This window comes from Lepisosteus platostomus, chromosome 10 (assembly GCF_059453375.1).
Source record: "Lepisosteus platostomus isolate fLepPlt1 chromosome 10, fLepPlt1.hap1, whole genome shotgun sequence".
Taxonomy (NCBI): domain Eukaryota; kingdom Metazoa; phylum Chordata; class Actinopteri; order Semionotiformes; family Lepisosteidae; genus Lepisosteus; species Lepisosteus platostomus.
This window is the reverse complement of record NC_142620.1, coordinates 4761094-4785815: the sequence shown is the minus strand read 5'-3', so window position 1 is coordinate 4785815 and position 24722 is coordinate 4761094. Positions and strand designations below refer to the sequence as shown.

The 24722-nt window shown below is 41.5% G+C and overlaps 2 protein-coding genes across 3 annotated transcripts; both read right to left on the bottom strand.

Moving 5' to 3' along the window:
* Positions 1-818: 818 nt before the first annotated feature.
* snx6 (sorting nexin 6) lies at positions 819-12079 on the bottom strand. 2 transcript variants are annotated; one of them, XM_088647610.1, is made up of 14 exons: positions 11982-12079; positions 11771-11821; positions 9925-10029; positions 9414-9524; positions 7255-7376; positions 5848-5971; positions 5040-5135; positions 4635-4740; positions 3575-3650; positions 2895-2934; positions 2412-2498; positions 2133-2292; positions 1727-1812; positions 819-1646 (listed from the first exon to the last, which is right to left on the bottom strand). In XM_088647610.1, exons 1-14 carry the CDS (start codon positions 11985-11987, stop codon positions 1593-1595), a joined length of 1224 nt encoding a protein of 407 aa, XP_088503736.1. In that variant the 5' UTR covers positions 11988-12079; the 3' UTR covers positions 819-1592. The 2 variants fall into 2 exon arrangements, with proteins under 2 accessions (XP_088503736.1, XP_088503737.1); XM_088647611.1 differs by lacking the exon at positions 11771-11821 and having other exon boundaries at positions 11982-12019.
* Positions 12080-19938: 7859 nt separating this feature from the next.
* Positions 19939-23520, bottom strand: cfl2 (cofilin 2 (muscle)). The gene is made up of 4 exons (XM_088647347.1): positions 23281-23520; positions 21827-22134; positions 21524-21600; positions 19939-20915 (listed from the first exon to the last, which is right to left on the bottom strand). The coding sequence occupies exons 1-4, from the start codon at positions 23518-23520 to the stop codon at positions 20803-20805; spliced, it is 738 nt and encodes a 245-aa protein (XP_088503473.1). The 3' UTR covers positions 19939-20802.
* Positions 23521-24722: the final 1202 nt, after the last annotated feature.

Below are 24722 nucleotides of genomic sequence, written 5' to 3'. Positions count from 1 at the left end.
CTGGGCACTTGGGTGCTGTGAAGTATAGTAGTAGATGGAAAAGTACACTTCAAGTTAAAAATATTCAAGACAATTAATGGAATAGAACAGCTCGTCAGAACTCGGTGTGTAAGGAAGCTTTCAGGAGAATGCCCAACGAATAGTTTTAACGGTTCAGTCCATCGTTTAAGGAAAACAAGACACTTTGTGCCTCTGGAGGAAATCCTCCCCCTTATCCAGATAAACATACCAGGCTTTAGAAAGAGTGGTGTCAGCAACTCTCCGCTGTCTTTATATGAACACTAACCTCTGAGGTAAAATGTTAAGAACTGGGACACAGCTGTGGGTAACAATGCTGATGTGCTGCAATGGTCATACTTGAAATAGGATTTCCTTAAGACACTTGGGCCTGAGACACGGTAAACCGCGTGTTTTACACAGAAGAGCAGCAAGACTTCTTGAAAAGAGCAAACCGTTCTTCTCCATTGCAGAATGGAGGACTGGAGGACTGGAAGATCATGCCTAAGCAAAGGTCCAATCCAATCTTTACAGGAAAATGGGAATTGTCTAATAATAGGTTTTGGATATTAAAGCGTTCCTTTATTTCCAGAAAAGGAAGAGATGCCTGTTTCAAAGTGCTGTGCAAAGTGAAACACCATACCGAGTTAACTAGGCTGGTTGTTAGCTTTCCAGAAAAAAAGGCAAAAGAATTCCACATTTTGATGAGATTGATCAAGTAAAACTTCAGCATATTTTACTGCACAAAACTGTGAAAGAGGCAAACGATATTACTTTCCAAACAAACTGCTTTCTTGTTTTGACAAAAATCCTTTACAGTGTTATTTCACAGTAAATTGTAGTTTATTATTATTAATAATCAAATCAGCATTCCTCCATTTAAGTCAATGGAAGCTTTGGTCACAGACTGTGAAAAACATTCATACAGTGCACTTAAAAATCACTAAGTTAGCATTTTATTTTTACAATACTCATTAGGATTAGTCTATATTTTAAGGCAAACATACTGAAGCATTTGCTTATTTTGAAAATAAAAAGACATTACAGAAGAAGTTGTACCCCCAAATTTAAGAAATTACCATTTCATATTAAAAAATAAAAACTGAGAATAAATCAAAATAAGATGTTCATTAGAAATTATAGTAAAAACTAATACAACATATACAAGGCGTTTTTAGTGACAATACACTTTAATAAGAGTAACAATCAGCTCACCTGGAACAATGTACTGAGCAGCATCACAATAAAAGATTACTGAAACTATATTTGCCTCTTTATCACTAAGCAATGTCTGACATAAATGAAGTGTGATATTTATATTGTGAATTCCACAAAACAATATTTGATTGTTAACAATGAAAATTCTAAGTGATTAAATAAAGATATACTTGTGCTGTGTGAACTTTTTGACATCAGGTATTTAATCCACAGCTGAATTCCTCTTTTTTTTTGCAATTAAGAGGGAACAAGGTATCTCAGCTTCTCAAATATGTGCATTCTGCAGATGAGAGATGTAGGAACACCCTCCTTCATCTTCAGAATCAAGACGAGACACGACAGGTGAAGCCCTTTTCAGCGTGCAGGCCAGTCACAGCTTATGTGTCTCCTTTTAACACACTTAGGCAGCTCTGCAGCAGCTGTAGATTGCCCTGAAAGGAAAGGAAGAGTTTATAGCCTTACTGCTCACAACTGTTTCAGACCTCACATTTACGGAAAAAGAATATATAACCTTAGCATGCTTCAACTCCAGTTCCGCCAGTTCCACAAGGTTCTTCCTGAAAGCAGCTACCCGTCTTGTTTTAAAGTCTATAAGCTCTGCAAAACAAAAACACAAAACGCTTCTGAGCAGACTGAAAACTGGCTTTGAGCACACTGAACATTTCAAATGGTCATTAAAGCTTAAACACAGCTGCAAGCTATAAAAAGGACTTTTCTCCTTTAATAGAATAAGGCAAGGAGAGAGAAAATTGATTAAATCTAAGAGCAACATTTGGTTTGCATACTCCTCAATCAGAGTACTAAGTTCACAGTTCCCACCCAACAGCACAATCCTTCGCTAGAGAATCAGTAATGCCGGCGGAAGACATTTGGTGGAAGAATGTTTTAGGGAGGGGTTGAAAAGAAGAAAGATCTACCTTGTTTTGCAGATTCTGAAATCTTTTCAAACTTCTGACAGCAAACCTGCTGGCTCGTTTCTGCTTGAAGGACATCTTTGTTTTTAGCCCTAGCTTTGTCCAGTGCCTTGTTAGCATTCTCATAATCAACGAGTGCCCTCCCTCTTCTGTAAAGGAGATCCTGTATGAAGAGAACACAGCTGTGAATGCACTGAAAGTATTAGATATAGCACAACTGAGTAGCTGCACACTGTACGGACCGCAAGCCAATTTTAATACCCATACCCAAGAGTTACTCACCTTTGCAGCTTGTGATTCCCTAAGGTAATACTTTAGCAAGTCAGCCAGCTTAAGATCCTCGTCTGCAGCCACTCGTGCTTCTATTTTCTGCAGGTGATTCAAAAATATTCACAAAAGCAATAAGTTAAAAACAAAACTGAACACAGCACACAGAAAATAAATTGGCTCACCAAGCACAACAGGTAAACTGGATCCAGTTCAGAACAACTTAATAAGCAGAAACCATTGTCTTAATATGTATGCAATAGCATTTTTTAGCATACTGTGAAAAGATGGCACAAACTCTAACCCTCAATCAGTTGCCCGCTGTCTACTTCCGTAGTTTAGAACTCCTGCTTCCATTCCAAAGACATTAAATAAGGACTTGGAATGTACTCACAAAATTAAAACTATGTACTATTGCCTGAGAAATGTTCACAAAATACATTCTAATAGGTATGCTGTACAGTACAGAAAATGAAAGATATTACTGAAAATATTTACCCGCGTTTTTTCAAATAATTCTGAAACTTTCAAGAAGAATCTGCAAATAGACACAAAGAAGAAGAGAAAGTAAAAATGTTATGAGACAGTTCAGAGTACACTTTGAAAATACATCCAACTATGTAAAAGACATTCGCATATATTCAAGCCACAAAATTTAAATAAATGCATTTTGCATACGGTTCTGCTTTTTATTTCCTTTATTTTAAAATGATGTGACTTAATTTGTCTATCCTTCTTTGACGTACTGTTTTTCATGCATCTGCGAATTCACAGGTGTAACCAAAACCACCAAGACAAAAAAGCACTACACTGTAAATGCAGAAAAGTACTTGTGTAGTGTTTTTGCATCTGCTGCTGACAATGCCATCAATTTGAATATATGTGGCAATGCTTGCAACTTTTAAAATATATAACACAACAGCTATCTCATATTTTTTAGATTGCCTTTCATATGTTAAACCACATGCTTGCTCACTCACACATTCCCATGGCCTGCGCAGGAAGTGAAATGCAGATTGTGTTAAACAGAATCTGCTTTCAAAAAGCACAATGCCCGATCAACACATCCAGGAGCTGACCATGAGGGGTTCTGTAGCTAAACTCCAGGTTTCAAGTGACATGCGTCCTGACTGTCTTCAGTAAAAACAATATTCCCCGTGACACTTGTAGGCACATACTTGCATACATCTGTTGAGTCTTGAGTTCCTAGGGTATACAGCGTAGAGGCAATCCTGTTGACATCATCTGCAGCACCTAACAAAGAAAGAAGATGAAGCATCCTTGAAATTGGATCCATAATGAAGGAACAGCTACTAAACTAGGAATTAGAAAATGCTTCAGGGTCCAGACAACCTTCTTACTGTTCCTTAGGCTGATGTCAATGAAACTTAACACATAGCTTAAGTGTTCTGTTTTTACATAGTTACCTTCTGAGACTAGAATGGGCTCTGTAATGACTAATACAGGAGTCTACATACATATATAGTATCATGTTACCTGTGGAAACCACATAGATCTTGCTTGTTTATATACCACAGCATGTCTTGTGACAAATGTCACAAAACTGTTACAAAAAACTGTGTAAAAACCATATGAAAAACAAATACAGACTTAACCTCTTTATATTGATGCACCTTTTCTGACAAACTCAAACCACAGCAGAACAGTATTAGGACAGTCAGAGGACAAAATATGAAGAAATCAGATGCCTTTATTACAAGAAGAGCAGTTTCAAATGAAATGAGACCATTCTTCCTCACTACCAAACAGGCTAGATAACAGCTAATCGGTTTGACAATCTTAGCCACTTGTTTCGTGAAAGAAGCCGGGGTATTGCCTTCAACAGAATGGCTAGGTAGCTTGTTCCAGGCTCCCACAACCCTTTGTGTAAAACTGCAAACTGCAAAGATTTAAACTGTAACTTACCCATTTCCATATGTCAGCAAAACAATTTAAAAAGTCAAAGTAAAATACAAAGCTCATTACCGATATGTAAGTCTTTGTGGAAAAACATGATACTATATATTATAAAACAGGATAAAAAAGTTCAGTTACCATTTCAAGACAATTAATTGAGAATGAAGAGTGATTTAGATTTAACTAGGCAGGTGGTGCCATTACAGATTACATCAGTGGATCATTTGCCCATGCATTCTTTAAAGACCTGGTTCAGAGTCCTCCGCAGCACATCTCTCTCTTACTTCAAAAGCACGTAAGGAAACGCAGGAGACAACTTACTTTTATGAGATCTGATCATTCTGTCGGACTTGGCGGAGGCATCCTTCACGCGGTTGTGATACTCTAAAAGGAAAGTCTTCTCGTGTTCAAAGAAATCATCTACATCCTACAGTGCAAAAAGCAAAACCTGATAAAAACGAAGCTCTCAGGTTCTTACAGAATTTCACAACCAAATATTTTCCTTTCTCTCGCCTGATATAATTTACTGATACCATCACGCACCACGGAACGTTTTATACCAAAAAGAAAGGGTACGTTATCAGACCGCCTGGCAAAGGAGATCCATTTATCCATTTGTTACTTCCTACGTCTTTTGCCTTGGATTGCTGTGGACTGTGCATGTCTGCCCCACCAGACCCAGAAGAGCAACAACACGAAGCTGTTGAACGCGCGACCTCTCCTCACCTTTACCCCCGACACGATGACTCCGTCCGCAGACTTCACCACGTTCTTGAAGAAATCTTCAAGTTTCTCTTTCTTGTTCTTGCCTCGAACACTTAGCTGCAGATGAGAAAAGAGAGAAGGCCGAGTGTAACAGTGTGATGCACCAGACAACAAATAAGACAGGTAAAGAATTTAGTCAACAAAACTCAAGAAGACAACCCTCTTCTCTTTCTTTGAAGTCAATTGCCTTACTTAACAGATTCACAAGAACTGTTAACTACTGACAGTTTGGGAGACATGTTGCTCAGCAACAAACCCTAATCAAGTTCAAAGGCTAACCGGCGAGTTGTTCAAGAAGAAACATATGTGCTGTACACTCCTGGTATATTCATTTACCACCAGCGGAACCCAGGTGTGACCAGACAGTTTAAGAACTCAATTTCACCCTACGAGCTCAAGAAAAAGCTACCAATTCTCAGCCTTTTTCTGGATACCAGTCACCAGCCTGTATCTTTCAAAGCCTGGGATGCACAACGCTGGTATGTTTGTCGCCATCAAAAATCTACAACTAACTCTACAAGATTCAAACCAATTCAAACCATAAAGCAAGCTTATCTGCACAAAAAAGAAAAGCACACTGAGTAGATAGGGCTGTAATCCCAGCAATGAAAGATAAAAGCCACCTCACGGGCACAATGACATACATTGTGAAGCACATGTTCATCTCAAGGTCAAAACCAACGATCAGTATAATGTGTAACAGCTCTTATGACAGCTCTTCTCAAAATAAATTCAGAGAAGTGAATGCGAAGTGGGCTTGTGAACTTACATCCTGGTTATACTCTAAAAACACATGAAAGTTCAGGTCCTTCCTTAAGACAGGGTGAGCAGCAACACGGCACAGGAAGACCTCGTGCATTGCAACCGTTTTCTTGAAAATGGCCAGATATTCTCTGCAAGAAATAACACAAGAGAAGAACACAGAGGTCACCAATGAGAGGACGCCCTGCAGCCCTGCTGGCCTGTTTGGCAGATAGTATTGGTCCAAGATCTCACCCAGCTGGTTCATGAGAAAAGACAAGGGATCAGCCTCAACCCCTTACATCCATGTGAAAAAGCAAGTACAGCCTCCATGATGCCATGGTTTTACACAGTAAAACATATATGACCTTCATCTATTCCTCACCATGTCCTCATGTGACTTAACACAAATTTTACTTTGTCATTATTTGTCCAACAAAAAAAATCTCAGAAGCCTTAGGTGAAAAAGCAAGTATATTCCATGATATTTAGATTTTAACTAGAGAGCAGACAGGTTTCTTGACTCAGTCGTATTGTTCTTTGGAAATACAAAATGCAGAGTTAAGTCACGGATTTCTTAGAAAAACCAGGTGCTGATGTTCCAATATTTGAATGTTGCCCAAATGAGCAAATTAAGAATCTGTCTAGTCAATCAAAAACACACAATTTTAAATAAGTAATGAAGACCAATTGGGTACTATTATCAATTACTGAAGGCAGCCTGAGTCCGAGTTAAGTTACCCACAAAAATACATTTTCTGCTTCAACAATCTGAACTCATAGTGAAGAATCAGCTCTGTGTCCAGGAAAGCAGAGGGTCACCTATCTGATTCATCTGCAGAGCTGTCTCCAGACTACACTGCCTGCAGCCCGAGACATTCCAGGAAGAACTAACCTGGCATTTCCAGAATAACGTTAGCTAGCTGTCTGCATGAGCAGACAAAGAGCAGCATGCTTAGGAATAACACGTAGACGGGGAGATGAAATTGTCTCTTCTGCGGCTCAGCAATATCTATGCACTGTTGTGTGCATTATGCCAGCTGTTGCATATGCCAGCCAGCAGGGCGGCAGAAGTGTGGTAAGGTGGGCAGGGATCTGTTAGCTGTGGAAGTGAGCGAGGGCATTCTCGTGCTTTGTTGACACACTGATGAGCACCTTCAGACCAAGGCTCTCCTGTGCCTTCAAGCCAATCCTGCAGTGCCAGATCATTCCCAGCGGGACAGTGCAGGAGCCACTGGCAGTAGCCACACCAGATGATCAGCCAATGGCTGATCGAGTCTACATGTCATTAAAACGTCCATGAAAACACTCAGAGTTCTTGCTTTGCACTGTGCAAGACTGTGCCAAACCTGCAGTGTCACATTAAACGATCCCAACAGCTTTAACACAAGGCAAGGCAGAGGAAGAGATTTAGAAATGAGATTCATATACTCACGCTTCTAGTTCTTGTTTCATTTTAGTGAACTCCTCCTTAGTCATGGATCCTTCTCCTTCCCCCAGTTTCTGCAGTTTCTCTCTTGATGCATCAAAGTCTGGCCTGGGAGGAGCAGGGGGGATCTGGGAGCATAAATGGTTTATATTGAGCCATCACATGCATCACCCACTTAACATGGGGGGTTCAGTGTTTCCATGATCAGTGGAAACAGAATCCATGTTGAACATTTAACATTACTGCCCCAGACACCACACCACACTAATCAATCATGGCAGTCACACTTGAATGACAGAACAGAATACCCACACGTCAATGATTCTCAAAAGAAAATCTGTCAGAACTTCACAAACACAATCGAAAATAGCTTTGCTCCCAGTTCTATCAAATGACACCAGTACTGCCTTTTTTCCCCACAACAGCCGTTAACACTGCACAGAAATGGGAAAAAAAAAAACTAAAAATAAATCAAAATTGAATTGAGTTTTGTAGTGGTTAAACAAAGTAAGAACCTTAGCTTGCTCGGTGACTTCACAGTCACCCGGTCGCTCCAAAACGAGACTGTACCTCAACTGATACAGTCTGTGAAAGGACAATGTGAGCATGATGTAGATCATTCTTAATCCGCTACACTAGGAGCCTTGCTGAGAGCCAAAGAAACACATTCTACACATCAAAACTTTCTTCTGCTCAGAAGCTCGACAGAGAGTGAACTGCTTTCGTGTCGGCCGCCTCTCACCTTTGTTTCATTGAGCTCAAACAATACTCAGAAAATGCATACAACATTGCACTGGCTCTTTCTTCAGCACAGAAACACTTGGCTTTCTCATAATCAACCAAGCCAATCAATCATGTGACAGCAGCCCCCCTCCTCACGGCACAGACATGACTCAAGCTGTTGAAGACTTAGCCGTGAGTGTAGCCTGGGTTGCATCCAACAGACTCACGTAACGCTCAACATATTGCTGCCATGTAAATACCTAGCAAAAAGCATACATCATCCATAGAATGTCAAGTGCCCTTCCATTTCAGCCGAATAATTCCACATGGGGCACTTCAGTCCCGCGGTTGTGCCGCAGAAAGTGCCAGGTTTATGCAAATGTAACCACTTTTGATAATGAAATATTTAAAACTACGCTGTAGTTTATTAATTTTCCATGCATCAAAAAAATCACGTGAACTGAATTGAATGATGGAATCTGCATTGAGCACCAAAGGATTTATTTTGAAATTCCCATAAAAAAAACAAAGGGAATTGAGAGGCCAAAGTGTTTTGAATATAGTATCCAAACTGTTGAACGCAAGGACCCTGAAAAGGAAATGTTCTCTGCATGTGTATTTTCTATGACAGATGATCTGAGGTTTGGAAGACGAAATATTTAGCTGAATAATTAAAATATTTAAATTCTAAAAATACAACAAAGCAGAGTTTTCCCCTTTCTTTTGGAGTCTGATTTTAAAAACGCAGAGGGCAAACATACCATTTCTGATGGAAAGCACAAGAAGTACTGTCCTCAAAGGCACAGACTACAATTGTTTACATGTGCTGCTGTTCTGCGTTACTGCTGCTTTCAAACACCACATTGTTGTGAAAAAAATAATCTATAAACATGAATAAAACCCCATGAAATACATCTGACAATTCAATTGACCAGATAATGCGTAGCTACCACAGTGTGTTAGTTACGGCCGTTAACACATGTATTATTCATGTCACAATTAACTCATCTATTTCAGGTTTTAACCTACACGCTGATACAGTGCTGAAAGACTAACATGTTTGCTTCACAACATGACAGGCTGAAGGAATGGAACAGAGCAGACTTCAAGGCAACCCAACACGTGTTTAAAAATCGGTCAAAGGCACTGACACACTCAACCCAGTGGACTTCAGTCCACAGTGAGACACAGAACAGGGCGTACAAGTGGAAACTACATGAAAGTGCCCTTAAAACCAAGAACAGGAGGCTCTTCTGTATGCAAAGGGTTCAATTAACTACCAACGTCCTCATGGGCCAGAGGGGTTGAATGGCCTCCTCTCATTTGTAAGCTTTATTATGTTCTGCATGCCATCAGTGCAAAAAGGAAATGAAACTATAAGGGAGTGGAGAGTATAAATTCACTAGAATTCTTATGAAAAATACTAGTTTTTGTGTACTCACAATGTAACCGGCATATTCTTCGTTCTCAACAAAAGAGTCGTGAAGCCAGATGAACTCCTCATGTTGCCGAACCACTGAGAACTCATTCTGTTTGAAGTTTGGCAAAGAACTCTGAAAGACCAAGATCAGCATAATCCCCAGTCTGGAGTCAATACAATATCACATCAAGGTCAAAACCTGGGAAGAGAGCTTGCACTCACTTTTAACTGGGTTTATGAACGGACATGAACATGCAAACAAGGCAGTGATCTGGAAAACTGTGTTTAAGATGATAAATGTCAGTTGATGCCTATGAACAAATGTTCACTGCACTGATTATGCACTCATTTTCTGGTGCTATAAAGCTCCACGGAGATCCTCCTTCAGAGTGAAAATCCTCACTGGATTTTAATGAAGGACTTCAACAGCTATTATTAGGCCAAAAGACAGTACTTGACCATAGGGGTCAATTTTAAATAACCTACAGTTTGAAATTCATTATTGATTCAATATAAAAGAAAACAGGACGTACCTTTGTGTGAACGGTAAATTTTACTTTGTCCCTCTCACTGAGAGCATCCGAGATGTCTACCTGAAGTGTTGCATCAGTTTGAAGATCCACATTTACTGCTCTGGGCTGTAGGAAAAACACCAGCATTATAAACAACTAACTTGCAATATAGTGAACAGAACCACAGTACACACACACACGTTTGCAAAAATCATCTGACAGCTTTTTAATGGTGTAGAAGCAACCTAGATAAGACAGAAGGCAAAAGTAATTTTTAAAATAGCATTCAGGAGAGAGATATTTTCCACTTTGCTGAATCTTTTAACAGCCTGTCAGTGATAAAGGGGTTTTTGCAAGCTAACATTCACATACGAGATACACTTACATTTTGACCACAATGAAGAGAACTGTAAAATGTATCTAAGGGACGGTGCTCAGGGTGCAAGATCACACAGTCCTTCGGTGGAGTGCACTTGCAGCTTCAGATCAGCCCCTGCATAGAACAATCTACAGCCTACGTACGTACCTTTCTGAAAACACACAAATCCTCAGAGAATTACGTGATGCATTAAGGAGTCCAACTGTGAAGACACTTATTTTCTGTCTTACAAGGGGCTTTCCCAGTGTCTGAACCCATCACCGGCTTTCAGAAATTATAAAGAGGAAGCAAAAGATAATGTAACTGTTTCATTTATCCTGATGAGCACAAACGGAAAAGCTGTTTGCTGAACTATAGAATTCATCCTCTTCTGCATTTTTTTCTGAAAGCTATCATTGATTAATACCGCGAATGCTTCCAGCAGGCAATTCTTGAAAGTTTTGTTTGATAAAGAGGGGTTTACAGGCAGAAACTGAATCGGGGGCCTCTCACGGGAGAGAACAGGAAGAGTCAGTTAATTGTTAATGAAAATTTCGTCCAACGACTGTAGGCACACTATTAAACATGCAGCTTCTGGTTTTCTGTAACTGGCTGACAAGTGACAATCACGTCTGAAAACACAGAACAGAAAGGCGTGGTATTTAAATTATTGAACATCGGGGCTATTTTTTTTTCTCCCATTAAGTCTCTCCTCGTTAGCACATCGTGAGCAACAGCTATACTGAAAGCAAGACAAGGAAACCCACTGCCCGTGAGTGGAGCGCTGGGTGTCCTTCTCATCCTTTGGAAAGAGTTACCTTCACCTGAACGACAATACTTGTTCTCAAATGGCCCATGACCACGTCTTTTTTTTTTAAATTCAGCAGCAGTATCGAAACTACACACTAAGCAAATCAAAGCTTGCACACAAGTATCTGGCCCATCACAGCACTGCCTCATGCATTTGCTGACCAAGCCTGCAGTACAGATTTTTGACTTTTGACAGCCACATCCAGGGCCCATGCACAGTGACCAGTGGCACTGGTGCCCACTATCACATTCTTTGCTTCGGCTATTCTTCAATCCAAAGAAAAGGAAAAACATTCAGCTCCCACTGGATAATGCAGCCTGTTGGCAATAACGAGCATTACCTACAGGGCCTCAATACATATACTTTGATGTAATCACGGGAAAATAACCCCATTACATTAATATACCTATGTAAACAGCTTACACTACATCAAACATGTTGGGGAAATATGTACTCAAAGACTCCACCGGCGCAAAATCTACAATAATACACATTAGCTAATAGGAAGTCAGAGTGGTTGTTGGTCAAGCAGTAGCTAAAAACTTGAAGCGCATCAGCAGAACGGAAAAACACATGCATTCTCCTCATTGACGTGGAAGAGAATTAATTAAGGCGCAAGTCTCATTATTTCTAAAAAGTAAGATGCAGCATGAGGAGGAGGAGGAGGAGGAGGAGGGGTGGGAAAAAAACAAACTTACTCCCCTGTCCTCTTCGGAAAGGAAATCGGGACCGTCGTCTAACCCTTCCTGCTACAAAGACAAGAAAATCAGGAGACCACAGGACGCACATTAGCACGGCTAGTCACTTGAGCACCTTTTTTTTTTCCAACTGAGAGAGTGCGTGCGATTTTTTTTTTTTTTAAAGAAATAGATGAAGGTAAGCCAGGCGAAGGGCTGGAGAAACACCTACCATCATGGCTGCGACTGCAAGCGGAGTTGTGGCGGAGCGCTGACGTGCGGCGCAGGGAGGCAGGAGGAGGAGGAGCCGGCGCGGTGGGCACGGAGCGGCCGCTGGGGGGCGGGGGAGGGAGCGGGGCTCCTGTTGAACTTCACTTCTTTTGCGGGAGGGGGGGGCCTGACCCGCTCCGAGTGCCCATATGGCACAAAAAGGCTCCATGGGGCAGCTGAGGGGGGCTCTGCAAATCGCAGGCGGCGGGGCCAGTGAGCTGCACCCCGGCCCCGGGAAGATCATGCCTGAGCCGATGAGCCGATGAACGACGACCCTGTCGGGGGTGAATCGTCTTCCACAGCCACGACGCACTTGTAAACGTGACCTGGTGTATTTTAGAAACAGCCTTTTTCTGAAAATGCTCAGCCTTGTTTGTTTGTTTGTTTGTTTGTTTGTTTGTTTGTTTGTTTGTTTTTTAAAAAAACTGGATTCATCTTGATGCTGTAGTTCCCTAAACCTGAAATCTAGAGTTAATCTTTGATTCACGGTTTTTTTTTAACGAGAAGCGTTATTACAGTGTAACGTATACTGCTGTCAACTCCAGTCCTAGTCTTGGGGGGAGTGGGGTCTCCTGTCTATTATGGATTTTTTTTATTTATTTCTGAATGTTTAAAAATTTCCTTCAGCTCTTAAAAAGCTGTATGGTTTTAGTTTTTAAAAAGCTGCGCCAATTCCTAAATTTCAGAATCACCCCTCATTCATGTGTTCTGTAATAATAATAATCTAATCAAATTAATTATTATTCAATTAAAATTAAATTTTGGACACTCTTTACAGGTAATGGGGATCCCCTCCACCACCACCAGTGTGCAGCCCCACCTAGATGATGTGCCGGTACTCTCCTCACACACCAGCTCTCAGTGGGAGGAGAGCAGAGTGATGAAGTTCAGAGATGGGGATTATTAGGAGGCCATGATTGGTAAGGGCCAATGGGAAATTTGTCCAGGACGCCGGGGTTACACCCCTACTCTTTTAGAGAAACGCCTTGGGATTTTTAATGACCACAGAGAGTCAGGACCTCGGTTTTACGTCTCATCCGAAGGACGGCGCCTGTTTACTGCACAGTGTCCTCGTCACTATACTGGGGCATTAGGACTCACATGGACCGCAGGGTGAGCGCCCCCTGCTGGCCCCAGTAACACCTCTTCCAGCAGCAACCTTAGTTTTTCCCAGGAGGTCTCCCATCCAGGTACTGGCCAGGCTCACACCTGCTGAGCTTCAGTGGGCTGCCAGCTGTGAGTTGCAGGGTGATATGGCTGCTGGCTATGAGTGAAATGCAATGTGCAAAACAAAACAGCAACAGGTAACAGGTATTGTGCAAAACGGCAACAGTTGTGCAAAATCATACATCAACAGAATTAAAGGTGAAAATTATGTTGGGTGAACGTCTAGACGTGAGGTAGAGGTAGATTCCAATGTGTGTTTGAGTTTTGAAAAAGAGAGAAGGCACTGTAAGCAGACAGATCGTAGGTGAGAGAGGCTGGGAGTTTAATAGTTTGACAGTGCGGGGGTAAAAACTGTCTCTGAGTCTGGTAGTACGGGCCCGAATGCTCCGGTACCGTTTTCCAGATGGTAGGGGGTCAAACAGTCTGTAGCTGGGGTGTGTGGGGTCTTTGATGATGCTTAGAGCTGTCCTCAGGCACCGTCTGTCATAAATGTCCTGGATGGATGGGAGGGCAACCCCAGTGATGGACTGGGCAGTTTTCACCACCCGCTGTAGGGCTCTGCAGTCAGCAATACTGCAGTTGCCATACCACACTGTGATGCAGCCTGTCAGTGTGCTTTCTGTAGTGCATCTGTAAAAGTTAGTTTGGATCTGGGGAGATATCTTAGCCTTCGTCAACCGTCTTAGGAAGTACAGGCGCTGTTGCGCTTTCTTGATCAGACAGGTGGCGTTGAGAGACCATGTGAGGTCCTCGGTGATACGGACGCCAAGGAATTTGAAGTTACTGACTCTTTCCACTTCAGGAAAGGCCTTGTCCACACTCATTTTCTTTGTGTTTTTGTAATCTTTTAGTTTGCAAAAAAAAATCTTTACGTTTAAAAATAATTCTTAAAAATGAAAAAAAAAAACGTGTGCACTAATCGGTGATTGATTTTATAAAACAAGATTTATAAAGTTCAATCCAATAAATGCTCTTTTTTTTCCAAAAACAACAACATGATTACAAGGAAGGATGTGCCTCTTGACAGCTGATTATTTTTTGGATACACATGTTTGCTGTTTTAAAAGATCCTGGAAGTCCGTTTATTGTGAGAAAACATTCCTTTAACAAAAATGTGACCCATGAACTAAACTTTACCACTTTACTTTACTTTGTGTGATATGCAAAACGAACAGCAGGTGGCGCAAACGCTCCTTTTTTATCAAAACAAAAAGCATGAAATAAATAGGACATTTCAATGCACAAATATGATTCTTGTAATCTATTCCATTTCAGTGAATCACGCACACAGGCTGTGGCACCAGAGGTGCAAATCAGGCGCAGGAAACTCGCAGCGCCTGCGAACGTAAAATATGGCGCCCTGTAGTGTTGCAATACATATTTACCCTTCGGCAATAAAATAACGGAGGTGATTATTTTCACTTTCATCCAGTCTGCACTACCCACATTTCCTTTTCAGCACAGATTGGATACCCGTCTTTCAATTGAGCAGACGTATCTGAATCAAAATAAACATCTGCCTGTTTAAGGGATATTGCAATATTGCATTTGCGCAATTCGTGCGTGTAAGCGAACATGATGATGATGGCCGTTTATTTGATGTGATTGGGATATGGTGTATCCATCGTTCAGTGAAAGTCTGTTCATATCAAAAATGGCAAATGGTGGAATTATTGAACATCAGTCACCTGTCATGATTTGCAATGTTCAGATGACTTGCTCCTTGTTTGAATAAAAACTTTTTTAAAACATGAAATTAGATGACCAGAATTCCCACTTAGCTTTTAACCAATTAACTAATTCATAGGCTGAGAAAGAGAAAAAACATTTCAACAGTGAGCCAAAGCATCTGTCTGAAATGTTTACACATCACACGACTTTATCTGAAGAAACTGGACTCGGATAAACTGGCAGAAACAAGCTGAAACAATATGAGATCTAAGTTACACTCTCAAATGGCTTCGCTGTTTTCATTGTATAACGTGTTCCGCTGATATTAAAAAAAATAAGATTGTGAAGATTTTTTAGGGGTCATAAGTGATTTAATGTCTCGACATTTTAATTATAATTTTATGAACTTGTAATAGAGAAATTGGAGAAAATGTTGACGACCATTTGCCATTTACAGAGAGCTATAAATAGGTCGTGTCTGTCCAGAGAAGATTGGATAAGAAGACTTAAAAAAGAAAGCAAAGCTATATAAATAAACCTTTTATCTATTTTGGGTATCAAGTAAGTCCGTTTGGTAATTCAGTGAGGAACGCGATAGAGTGTATTTCTGCTAAGCTACTGACAGCTGATACAATCGCGCCTGCAGCTATTTGGTTTTACCGCAGAGCCCAGAGAAACCGATTAGACACTTATTTTTCCGTTCAACTGCGCCTTTCTCAGTACCGAACTGAGTCCCTCGGTGAGAGATGAAGGGCCGAGGGATTAGCATCTGGTTGTTAAAGCGAACTGCAATGAAATATCTCCGGTTTGCATGGATTTGTAGGTCACTGTGTTAAAGCGGAAAGAGATCTAGGCCCTAACAGGCTGCACACGGACAGTAATGAGTTAATGGTGTAGTTCATTCTTCTGAAAGAAAAACAGAAATGACTGGTTGCTTATTTATTGATAATGTTATTTTTGTATTGTACAATGCAGGAAGAGGTTGGCCCAAACCCTAGTTGCATGGTTTACTCCAGCCCCAGTCTCTCTCATTTTTTTCTTAACTTTTAAAGGAGTTTAAAGGATTTAAAGGAGTGTCCGTTTTTTTAGGGCTACGGTGTGTTTAGTTGTGCCTTGAAAAAAAGCTTGTCTTACTTTGTTAAACAGCCTTGGAGGACTGACTTGAATGGATCCAGCTAATAGCTTTCAATTGTGTTCATTAGCTGTTAAGAACCTTCTGCTCCAGCTAAAGTAAGTGGTTTCCTCCAAGCTCTATCACTTAAAAGCAAAGATTCACAGATTTACATATGATTGGTAGACAGCTTTTCAATTATAGTTAAATCTGTGGTATAATTTTATTTAGATGGATGATGCATTATTTGAATTCTTAAAACTCATGTCAGAGAGAGTTGTTTCCTTTATGACATTCTATTTTCTCCAAAATGTAGAATGTAAAAATAATACCAGATCAGGGGTCTCTGACTGAATACTACATCAGGGGTTGAGGTCACCATTAAATCTCTGATTTTTTTAAAATTCAGCACAATTTGAATGGGAGCAATGGAGAAGATTGTTAATAATTTAGTGATTATTTGAAACAAAAATCTGTGTACTCTCCAACTCTCAAAGATCAGATTCATCAGTTGAACAAATTCCCTGCTCAACTGCACAGCAATAGGATGTAAAAATATAACAGTGACACACAAAAAAAGGTGATGGATTACAGCTCTCCAGGACCGAGACTGGAGATCCCCTGCATTAGTCTTGAAAGCTGGGGCAATGCATCTACAGGTTTTTGTGCCAACTCAGGTCTTAACCTAAATGAGCTCATGATGGTCTTATTTTGACCAGTTTGATAGCTTTTCCCCAGTTAGGTGCTGGTTATTTGTGTAGGCGCACTGAGCCACCTGGACTGGGACTGGACTGCTTCATGAAAAAACACGTGCTGAAACTTTACAAAGAAGCTTGATTTCATCATTCCACTCGGCAAGCTGGGGTCTCTTTGCAGATCTGAGACACTCCCCTGGACGCAGCACCTGCTGGGGCTGAATGGACAACTTGTTTATTCTGGTGTCGGGTGCTTGGCGTGTGACTGGTCTGGGTGACATGCCGATTGACTCACTGGAAGGCCAGCATGGAAACACCCAGGGGCATTTTCATCAACAGCGAAAGCACGAGGAAACAGGGATACTGCTGGTCATCAAATTGTTTGCTAGGGTCCCCCATTTTCAGCAACACTTAAGTGTTTAATTCTCTGTAATGAAATATGTTTTTATTGAAGCTTTATTGAGCTTCACAGTCACAGTGATTGGCCCCCCTATTCAGGCCTGAGACACAGGCAGGAATCTGGGAGTCACACGATCCTCTCATGGTGTTCGAGCCCCATGTGAAAAATTTGATTAAGACATCTGTTTTTCCCATGTTAGGCAATATCTACCCATGTCTGATGCCAAGTGCCTGATTCATGCATTTACAGCATCATGCAGCTCTGTACTATGAGACCTCCCTGACACTCTTTTGAGTAAGTAGCAAAATGTCTAAAACCCAGCAGCTAGACTTCTGGCAGCACATCAAACTTAAATCACTACATTGGTCGTCTATAAAGTCACATTTTCTACGATCTTGTTAATGACTTTTTAAGGATCTAATTAATCTGGATCCTTCATACAGCTCTGAACTCCTCCACGTTTACACTTCCTCCTATAAGCTCTGCTCAGCTGAGGCTGGGGCTTTGCTCACTGTACCCAGAACTAAATCTCAGACTTTCAGAGGCTTCGTCTGTCAATGCTGCCCTAGTTTATCCTGTGTTCATTATTTTTTTCATTTACTTTCTTACTTTCTTTAGCACTATGCACAACACCATTGGGTTAGGTTATCACTATTTATTATTTATCATTAACTACACAGCAATCTTGTTTGCTTTTCATTTAATTATCTGTGCAGTTTCCTAAATGTACAGCTTTGAGAACTGAAAACTTGTACTCTTCCATAAATTTGCAATCTTGTTAACTGCAGTGATAGAAGAATAATTATGCATAATGTCAAGATTACAAATAAATAAAAATGATCCGACATAAAATTTGCCAGATTCTATTAGAACAAAAATTATTGTGATTCCCTGAAATCTCATGTATATAGATAATTTTGTATATTTAGGTTTTCACAAAGCTCAGTATTCAAGTAATGAAAAGGTCCTCAAAGAATAGCTATCACAAGAAGTCCACAGATATGCTATTCTATTTTGTTTAGATAATTCTATATATCTATTTAACTCCAATGTTTAGAATAAAGCTGTTCTGGCATAACACAATGAATTATGGATGGATTCTAAGTCTTTCACCATGTCAAACAGAAAAGTTTCTTTAGAAAATGTTGCCATATTTAAATTTTCTCTCCCACTTTTGCAGAATTTTAGACCATTTTTTTAAACCGTATTTTTGTAACTTCTCTCCTATCTTTTAATAAATTCTACTGTTGTAAGAACATAACAAAAAGTAGTGTTTCTAGGAAGAATGCATAGACCCCAATAAGAGATTTCCTAGGTTCACATCCTTGTAAGATGTTTGGAATCATATGCTCTGTAAGGTATAGAGTTAACAAGTTAACAGAGGACAGTGAAGAGTTAAGAGAGGACACAATCTAATTAAACTCTGGAGGGATCATAGGAACAAGGTATTTCAATCACCAAACAAACATGTTCCATAGGCCTGGCAAAGACAGCGAAAAACATTCAAGGCTTAATTCCTCCACGTTTCTCCTGATTGCAGGAGTGACACTTGAAACATCTGAACTATTTAATATACAATCCTAGAGCAGTAATATAATGTAAGGAAAAGAAGGTTAACACATTGTTTTTCGTCTACATTAAATAAGCAAAAGCCCTCACCTCCGTATAGTCTTTTATTGAGAAATGCATCTGTTATATTAGCTGTACTCAGCTGGCCTGTGGGGGCTTCCCTTTTGCAGAGGTCTGAAGACATGTCCTGTTTTGCCATTTGTGGACAACGATGACAAGATACAAAAGCATGTGTTGGCCATAAATAGCACTGGCTACCAGAGGATTGCTCACAGAGTGCGGCTCAAATTCTCTACAAGGAGAGCGGCCTCTGGCTCCTGTCCAGACTCAGGCTCTAATGAAAGACGTGTTCGTCTCATTGAAACGCTCCTGCTACCGGAGCGAAGAACTTGTGAAGTTCATTGAAACTCTCACACCCTCATCAGGGTTGTCGGATTAATAAAGCACAGGTCTAGCGCTTAAAAAGACATGCCTGCTAACACCTTCTGCAGTAAGAAGTATTTCTATGTACAGTGCCCAGGTGTTTGAAAGCACAAGGCTCTCATTCTAGAAGACGTCGCTGTATATATAAAAAAAACAGATGAAAACAGGTTATAAATTTCGGCAATTATTTTAAATAAGACTAAAGAATATTTTGATACTCCCAAAACATCCCACAGGAATTCCATTCACTTCCAAATTTTTTTCCTTTATCAAAGTTTAGACAGCATAAATGTATTATGTAATAAAAATGTTATCATTACCAAAAAGAAAAGCAAACAATCAGTCCCCAGCCTGCTATAAAACAGGCCCAAGTGTTTGCACTACAATGCCGTGAAATGTATTTTTCCTTATTTCCTTCACTTTCTTTTCACACGTTTAAAACGAATGCCACAAGCAAATCACCAATAGGCAACTTCACAGAAATTGAACAAAATAGATATGCTATTCTTTGATGTTTATAAGCATGCAACTCCATTTTAACAGTATCCAACTTAAAGAGCTTAGTCCATCACATTTACTATCAGTAGACCAACTGCCCTGACATACTTGTCTCTTAACACATGTGGTGGCTATTCTAACATTACTGAGTTACAGAAGCTTCCCGGACGAACATACCCATTTTAATTTGCTCACAACGCCGACTGTTCCAGCGCCTGTTCTGTATTTATAGGTGCCGTCAACATACAGAATTCACTTCAGGAGGGGGAGTTTTTTCCCCGTCACTATTGATCTTCATCATGCCCCCCCCCCAATATGAACTCTGATGAAAACTAAAACTCAAAATCAGATGAAGACGCTGCTCAAATAAATGGAAAAAGGCAGCTTTCCTTTATAAGCCACAAGGTTTTATTGCAAAGTGGCAACTTCACTGATCTCAGAAACAATATTCCACTTAAGGCTCCGCTCGTACAGATATTGCCATCTTGAATGAGGATGTATATATTTCTCTGGGTTGTGAAATCGCAGTAGTTTCCCTGCCACCCCCACTCCCCCCTCTTCTGTTTAAATCAGTGACAGCGTACGTTCTCAGGAAAGCAAGAAGGCAACGGAAAAGCATTGTTTTAAATATGCATGATCAGGAATGAAAGCCGAGGTACGTTAACTCCTAGGTGACATAAATACAGAAACTCAATTGGCATTCCTTTCCGAAGTGTCTAAACAAAACAATTACAAAAAAGTGCTTTTTTTCTGCATAGTGTGAAACGGGTTTTGCCATGTCAGAAACCCCAGGGTACTGAAGGTGGGAAGTTATATCACATGCCTCATGGAAATTCAACCAAGTGCAAATCGGTAGTGTCGAATACTGGCTGGTGCCTCGGTAGTGGACAGAGCTGTCAGGCATTCAGGAATCGTACTGGATTTGTCGTACGATAGTGAACATGAAATTGTTGCTGTACTTGTCGCAAGGAATGCATGCAGCGCCACTTGTGGGTGTTCCTTCTTCTCGCGATGGTTTCTGGCAGAACAAATGGCGTGAAAGCATTCCTTGAAGCTCTACGTGTGTGACCTACCAGGATCTCGGGGAAGTCGAATGCCAATCGCTGGTAGGTGTTTTAAGTTAATGAGATCTCCTTCAGTGTGGAAAAATAAAAACCAAAAACTAAAACTATCCCAACAGGATCAAATGATATCAACAGGGCTGCTGTACTGGAAGCTTCTTGGATCCAGATGGCACTTGACTGTCAGTTTACAAGGGTCTCCCTTCGAGCGAAACTACCACGCTCCCTCCTAACTTGTCTGCCAAGGTAGAGCGGTCCTGAATGTCATCTAAACCGTTAACTTGCCATTCGTGTTTAATACCTGAAAGAGAAAGAACACAAAGGACTACCGTTATGTCAGTTCACAGGGCTGGACCCTATGGTAAGCTTTTTTTTCCCACAGCACTTTAAATTCTATTGCATACCTGGAAGAATTATATTGCTATCGTGTGTTTAATATTACAATGTATACAATGTGTTTATATGGAAAGGTAAAAGCAGCTATCACAGAATCTTGCATTTTATTTTGTAGGAACGTAGAGGAACATAACAGTAAGGGTAGGAACAGAAGGTTGTGGCCATGCTATTGAAGCTGTTCTTAGTGGAAAACCACGACAAATTAGGTTAAGACCCGCAGGAAGCAAAACATGACCAGTTGAAACTGCTGTTATGACAATGAAATCAGATCACCCGTTTCTTTTACAGCACGATTTATTCAAAGCACACCACAAAATGCTTGAAATCACTGTAACGTTTTAAACAAAGGTGCACTCAATCCAATGAAAGGACATGGGACTCTGCTTAAAACAGTTTCCAAACCAGCCCATCGATTCCTACTGTAGCAAGTTTCCAATTGCCAGGTGCTCTGCAACTCCTCAAAAGTTCACACACAGCGACAGAAAAGACCTGCTTTTGAAAACAGTTACCAACCTGTGAATTTCTTTTTGATGGCATCTTTAGAGCTAGCATAGATCATCTTGCTTTTCAGAGGAGCACTTTCTGGAGCCCTGTTGAACAAAACAACAACAAATAATACTACTACTGTGTTAAGAGACATCCTATTCAAATACACAGTACGGCAATACTAGAACAGTAGTCTTTCACACGCTGAAGATCCAAGCAGGAGTCACAGGGCAAAAGTTTTAGTCACTTTTAAGAACAACTGGGTGGAACCGTCTTAATTTGTCACGTAGACGTCTTGTATCCCACAGCTCACAAAGGTGTTTAACCTACCAGAATATAAATACCAGGTCTTCCTTCTTGGACTCTCTTGTCTCGTATGTGGCGTCGTACAGGCCATATCGACAGTCATTCAGAGGTAGAAGCTTCACAAAAGAAGCGTAAGGGTCCTCTACTGTCTCGCCGATGTCTCCCACCAAGATCTCCTTCCCTTCCTCCACGATGATTTTCTTCTTGTCCTCGCTGAGGCAGAACAGCACAGCCTTCTTCCTCTTTTTCACTTCTTCGGACGACGACGACTTGCGGACCTTCATGTCGTTGAAAACCTTAATGACTTCATCGTTCACTGTGACGCCGGAGGCCTGTGGGGAGGAGGGAGGGGAGGAAGGGTCAGTTCACAAGCAGGGAGGAGGATGGAAGACGGTGCTCCCTGTTAAAAAAAAAAAGGGTTTCTCTCTGAAATCTGCGTTATTGATTTCTCGGCTACAGCCACGGAGGTATTAGTTGTTAGCATGATCTCAGTGTTTCTTCATAGAAACCAATGGCTTCATCCACCAGCCAAGTTCTAAAACATTACAGCACCTGATAAAAAAAAACTGTCATTCATTTTAGCAGTTGAAAAATGCTGAACAGCTAACAATTCACGAGTCCTCCCACTGTGTGCAGTTTGAGAGAACCCTGACCGGGTGTGGTGTCTTTTTAATGTACAAGCCTGGATCATCGGTAACTTCACAGACAGGGAGCTTCTCAGTCTCAGAAAGGTTGACGGTTTGACGCGGCTAACTCGCAGGTCTCGATCTCTATGATCATGTTAAAGGGGATTATAATATAACTGAGCTGAAGCAAAGCCAGGCGTTTACGTGGGGGGGGGGGGGAAATATATATATTTTCAGCCTCTTAAAGAAGGTTTGTCGCCTACATCACCAACTTTACTGAAAAACGCGACTTTAAAATGAAGTGTAGTTTAAACGTCACGGGCAAAAAAGCGGTCAAACGCGGCTGGGTGTCCCACGATATCTGTAAAAAAAAAAAAAAAATTCCGAGAGACAACAGCGAGCCGCTCTCCCATCCCATTGGAAAAGCCGCATTGGCACAGCGGCGAGCAGGGCCCGCGGCCGCCGGCTCCTCCGCTTTCCCACCCGCCCGGCCGCCGTTCAAAACAGACGAAATGAGCTTCCCCGCTCCACTCACACGGGCAAGGAAATCACAGTCCACTCCACGGACCGGTGAGCGTCATGCAGCGGCCGGCCACTGCGGCTAAAATTAGGTTAAAATGGCCGCCCGGAGGCTTCGGGGCCTGCGGTACCGGAACACGGACCCCACTAGATCCACTTCCAAGCTCCCGTTCCCCCCCACCTTCCAGCCCGCATCTCGCCCCCTCCTCCTCCTGTCACTGCCTTTTAACCGCTCCTCAGCCCAAACCGGCTCGCCCGCCGATGGCCGGGTAACGCCAGGGCAGGGAAGGAGTTAAAAAACCCCCCGGTTCCGTGAGCGGCCGGAGCCCTTACCATGTCGGCTGGTGGTCGGGTCGGTGCTCGCAGCGGAGTGCGCGCGGACGGCGCCGGGGAGCTGGGAAGTGAGCGAGGGGAGAGAGGGGGCAGCGCGCGCGCGGCGACGGGCGGCGAGAGCAGGGACGGGATTGGCCGAGACGGGGGCTGGCTCGCGCTCGCTGTCACGGCAACGGCCCAGGACCGGCCGCCACGGCCCCCCGCGCGCAGCCCCGGCTCCTGCCACCGCCCGACGCACATGCATGCACACACACGCGCGCACACACACACACCCCGGGCTCAGGAAAAATAAAATAAAATAAAAAGTTATTAAGAAATGTTAGATAATGGCATTGACAGGGTAGTATTAAATAACACAAGACCGCATATACGGTCCATGGAGCCTGGGCGAATACACCTGCTGCTTACTTCCCTGGAAAATTACATTTCATGGTTAATTCGCAGACTTAAAAATAATTCTTAGACTGGGACATTTATTCGCCGTTTTAATTTAATTTTGCTTGCTGTGGAAGGGGCGTTTCTTGTTTTTGATGTGGTCTGAGCGGTGGTTGGGACAGTTTTAGCCAAAACATTTTCTACAGGTGTTTTGCGCATCTTCTCCGCCGTACGCGGGGGTGTGTGTTTTGGTCCACTGCGTGTTTCCCCGTTGTTGCGTTTGTCACAGCTCGCTAACATCCGTTTTTTTAAAAGTTTTCGTTGGCGTTAATTAACGCATTTCTTTGCGTTGAACCACACGTACAGAAAAACGATAGTTTTTTTTTATTTAGGCTGTAAGAAAATAACGCATAAATCATGAGTCCGAGACGCTGATAAATTTTGCCCTCGTTTTGTAATCGCAGTTCTGTGGTGGGCTTACTGCGAATTAAAAAAAAATAATTACAAAGAACAAAAGGAGTCTATTCACCCCAGTTTGTTAAACTGCTAATCCAAGGAGCTGATTCACAACCATTTCTTGAAGGAAGCCAGAATATTCGCTTCGCCAATATACAGTACAGTGACCTGGCTGACTGTACCCTGCTCGCGATTTTAATTGCATTTAGTGTCCTCTGGTACGATTCTTGGTTGAGTACGACTTTGTTTAAAGCCAATGAGTATTTAAAATACTCAAATGGGATCTCCTTATAGTGTTTGTTCAAGGTAAGAAGATTCAGTCCTTTCACATCGTCCCAAACAAGTATGACATTTTGAGCCTGGGCTTGTACCTGTTCTCTCGTCTCTGGACCGATTCCCGATCGGCAGTAATCTCATGTTATGTAGTAATTCAATTTGTACATAGTATTCTAAGTGAGGTCTTACTAGTGCATTGTTCACTTTTATTATTAAACATCCCTTATTCAAATTCTACTTCTGGGTAGATCCAGTTTGCCCTTCTATCACTTCCAAACGTTGTCTAGACAATGAAAAAACAATTTTTCGACAAAAATAATCACAAATTTGATGCA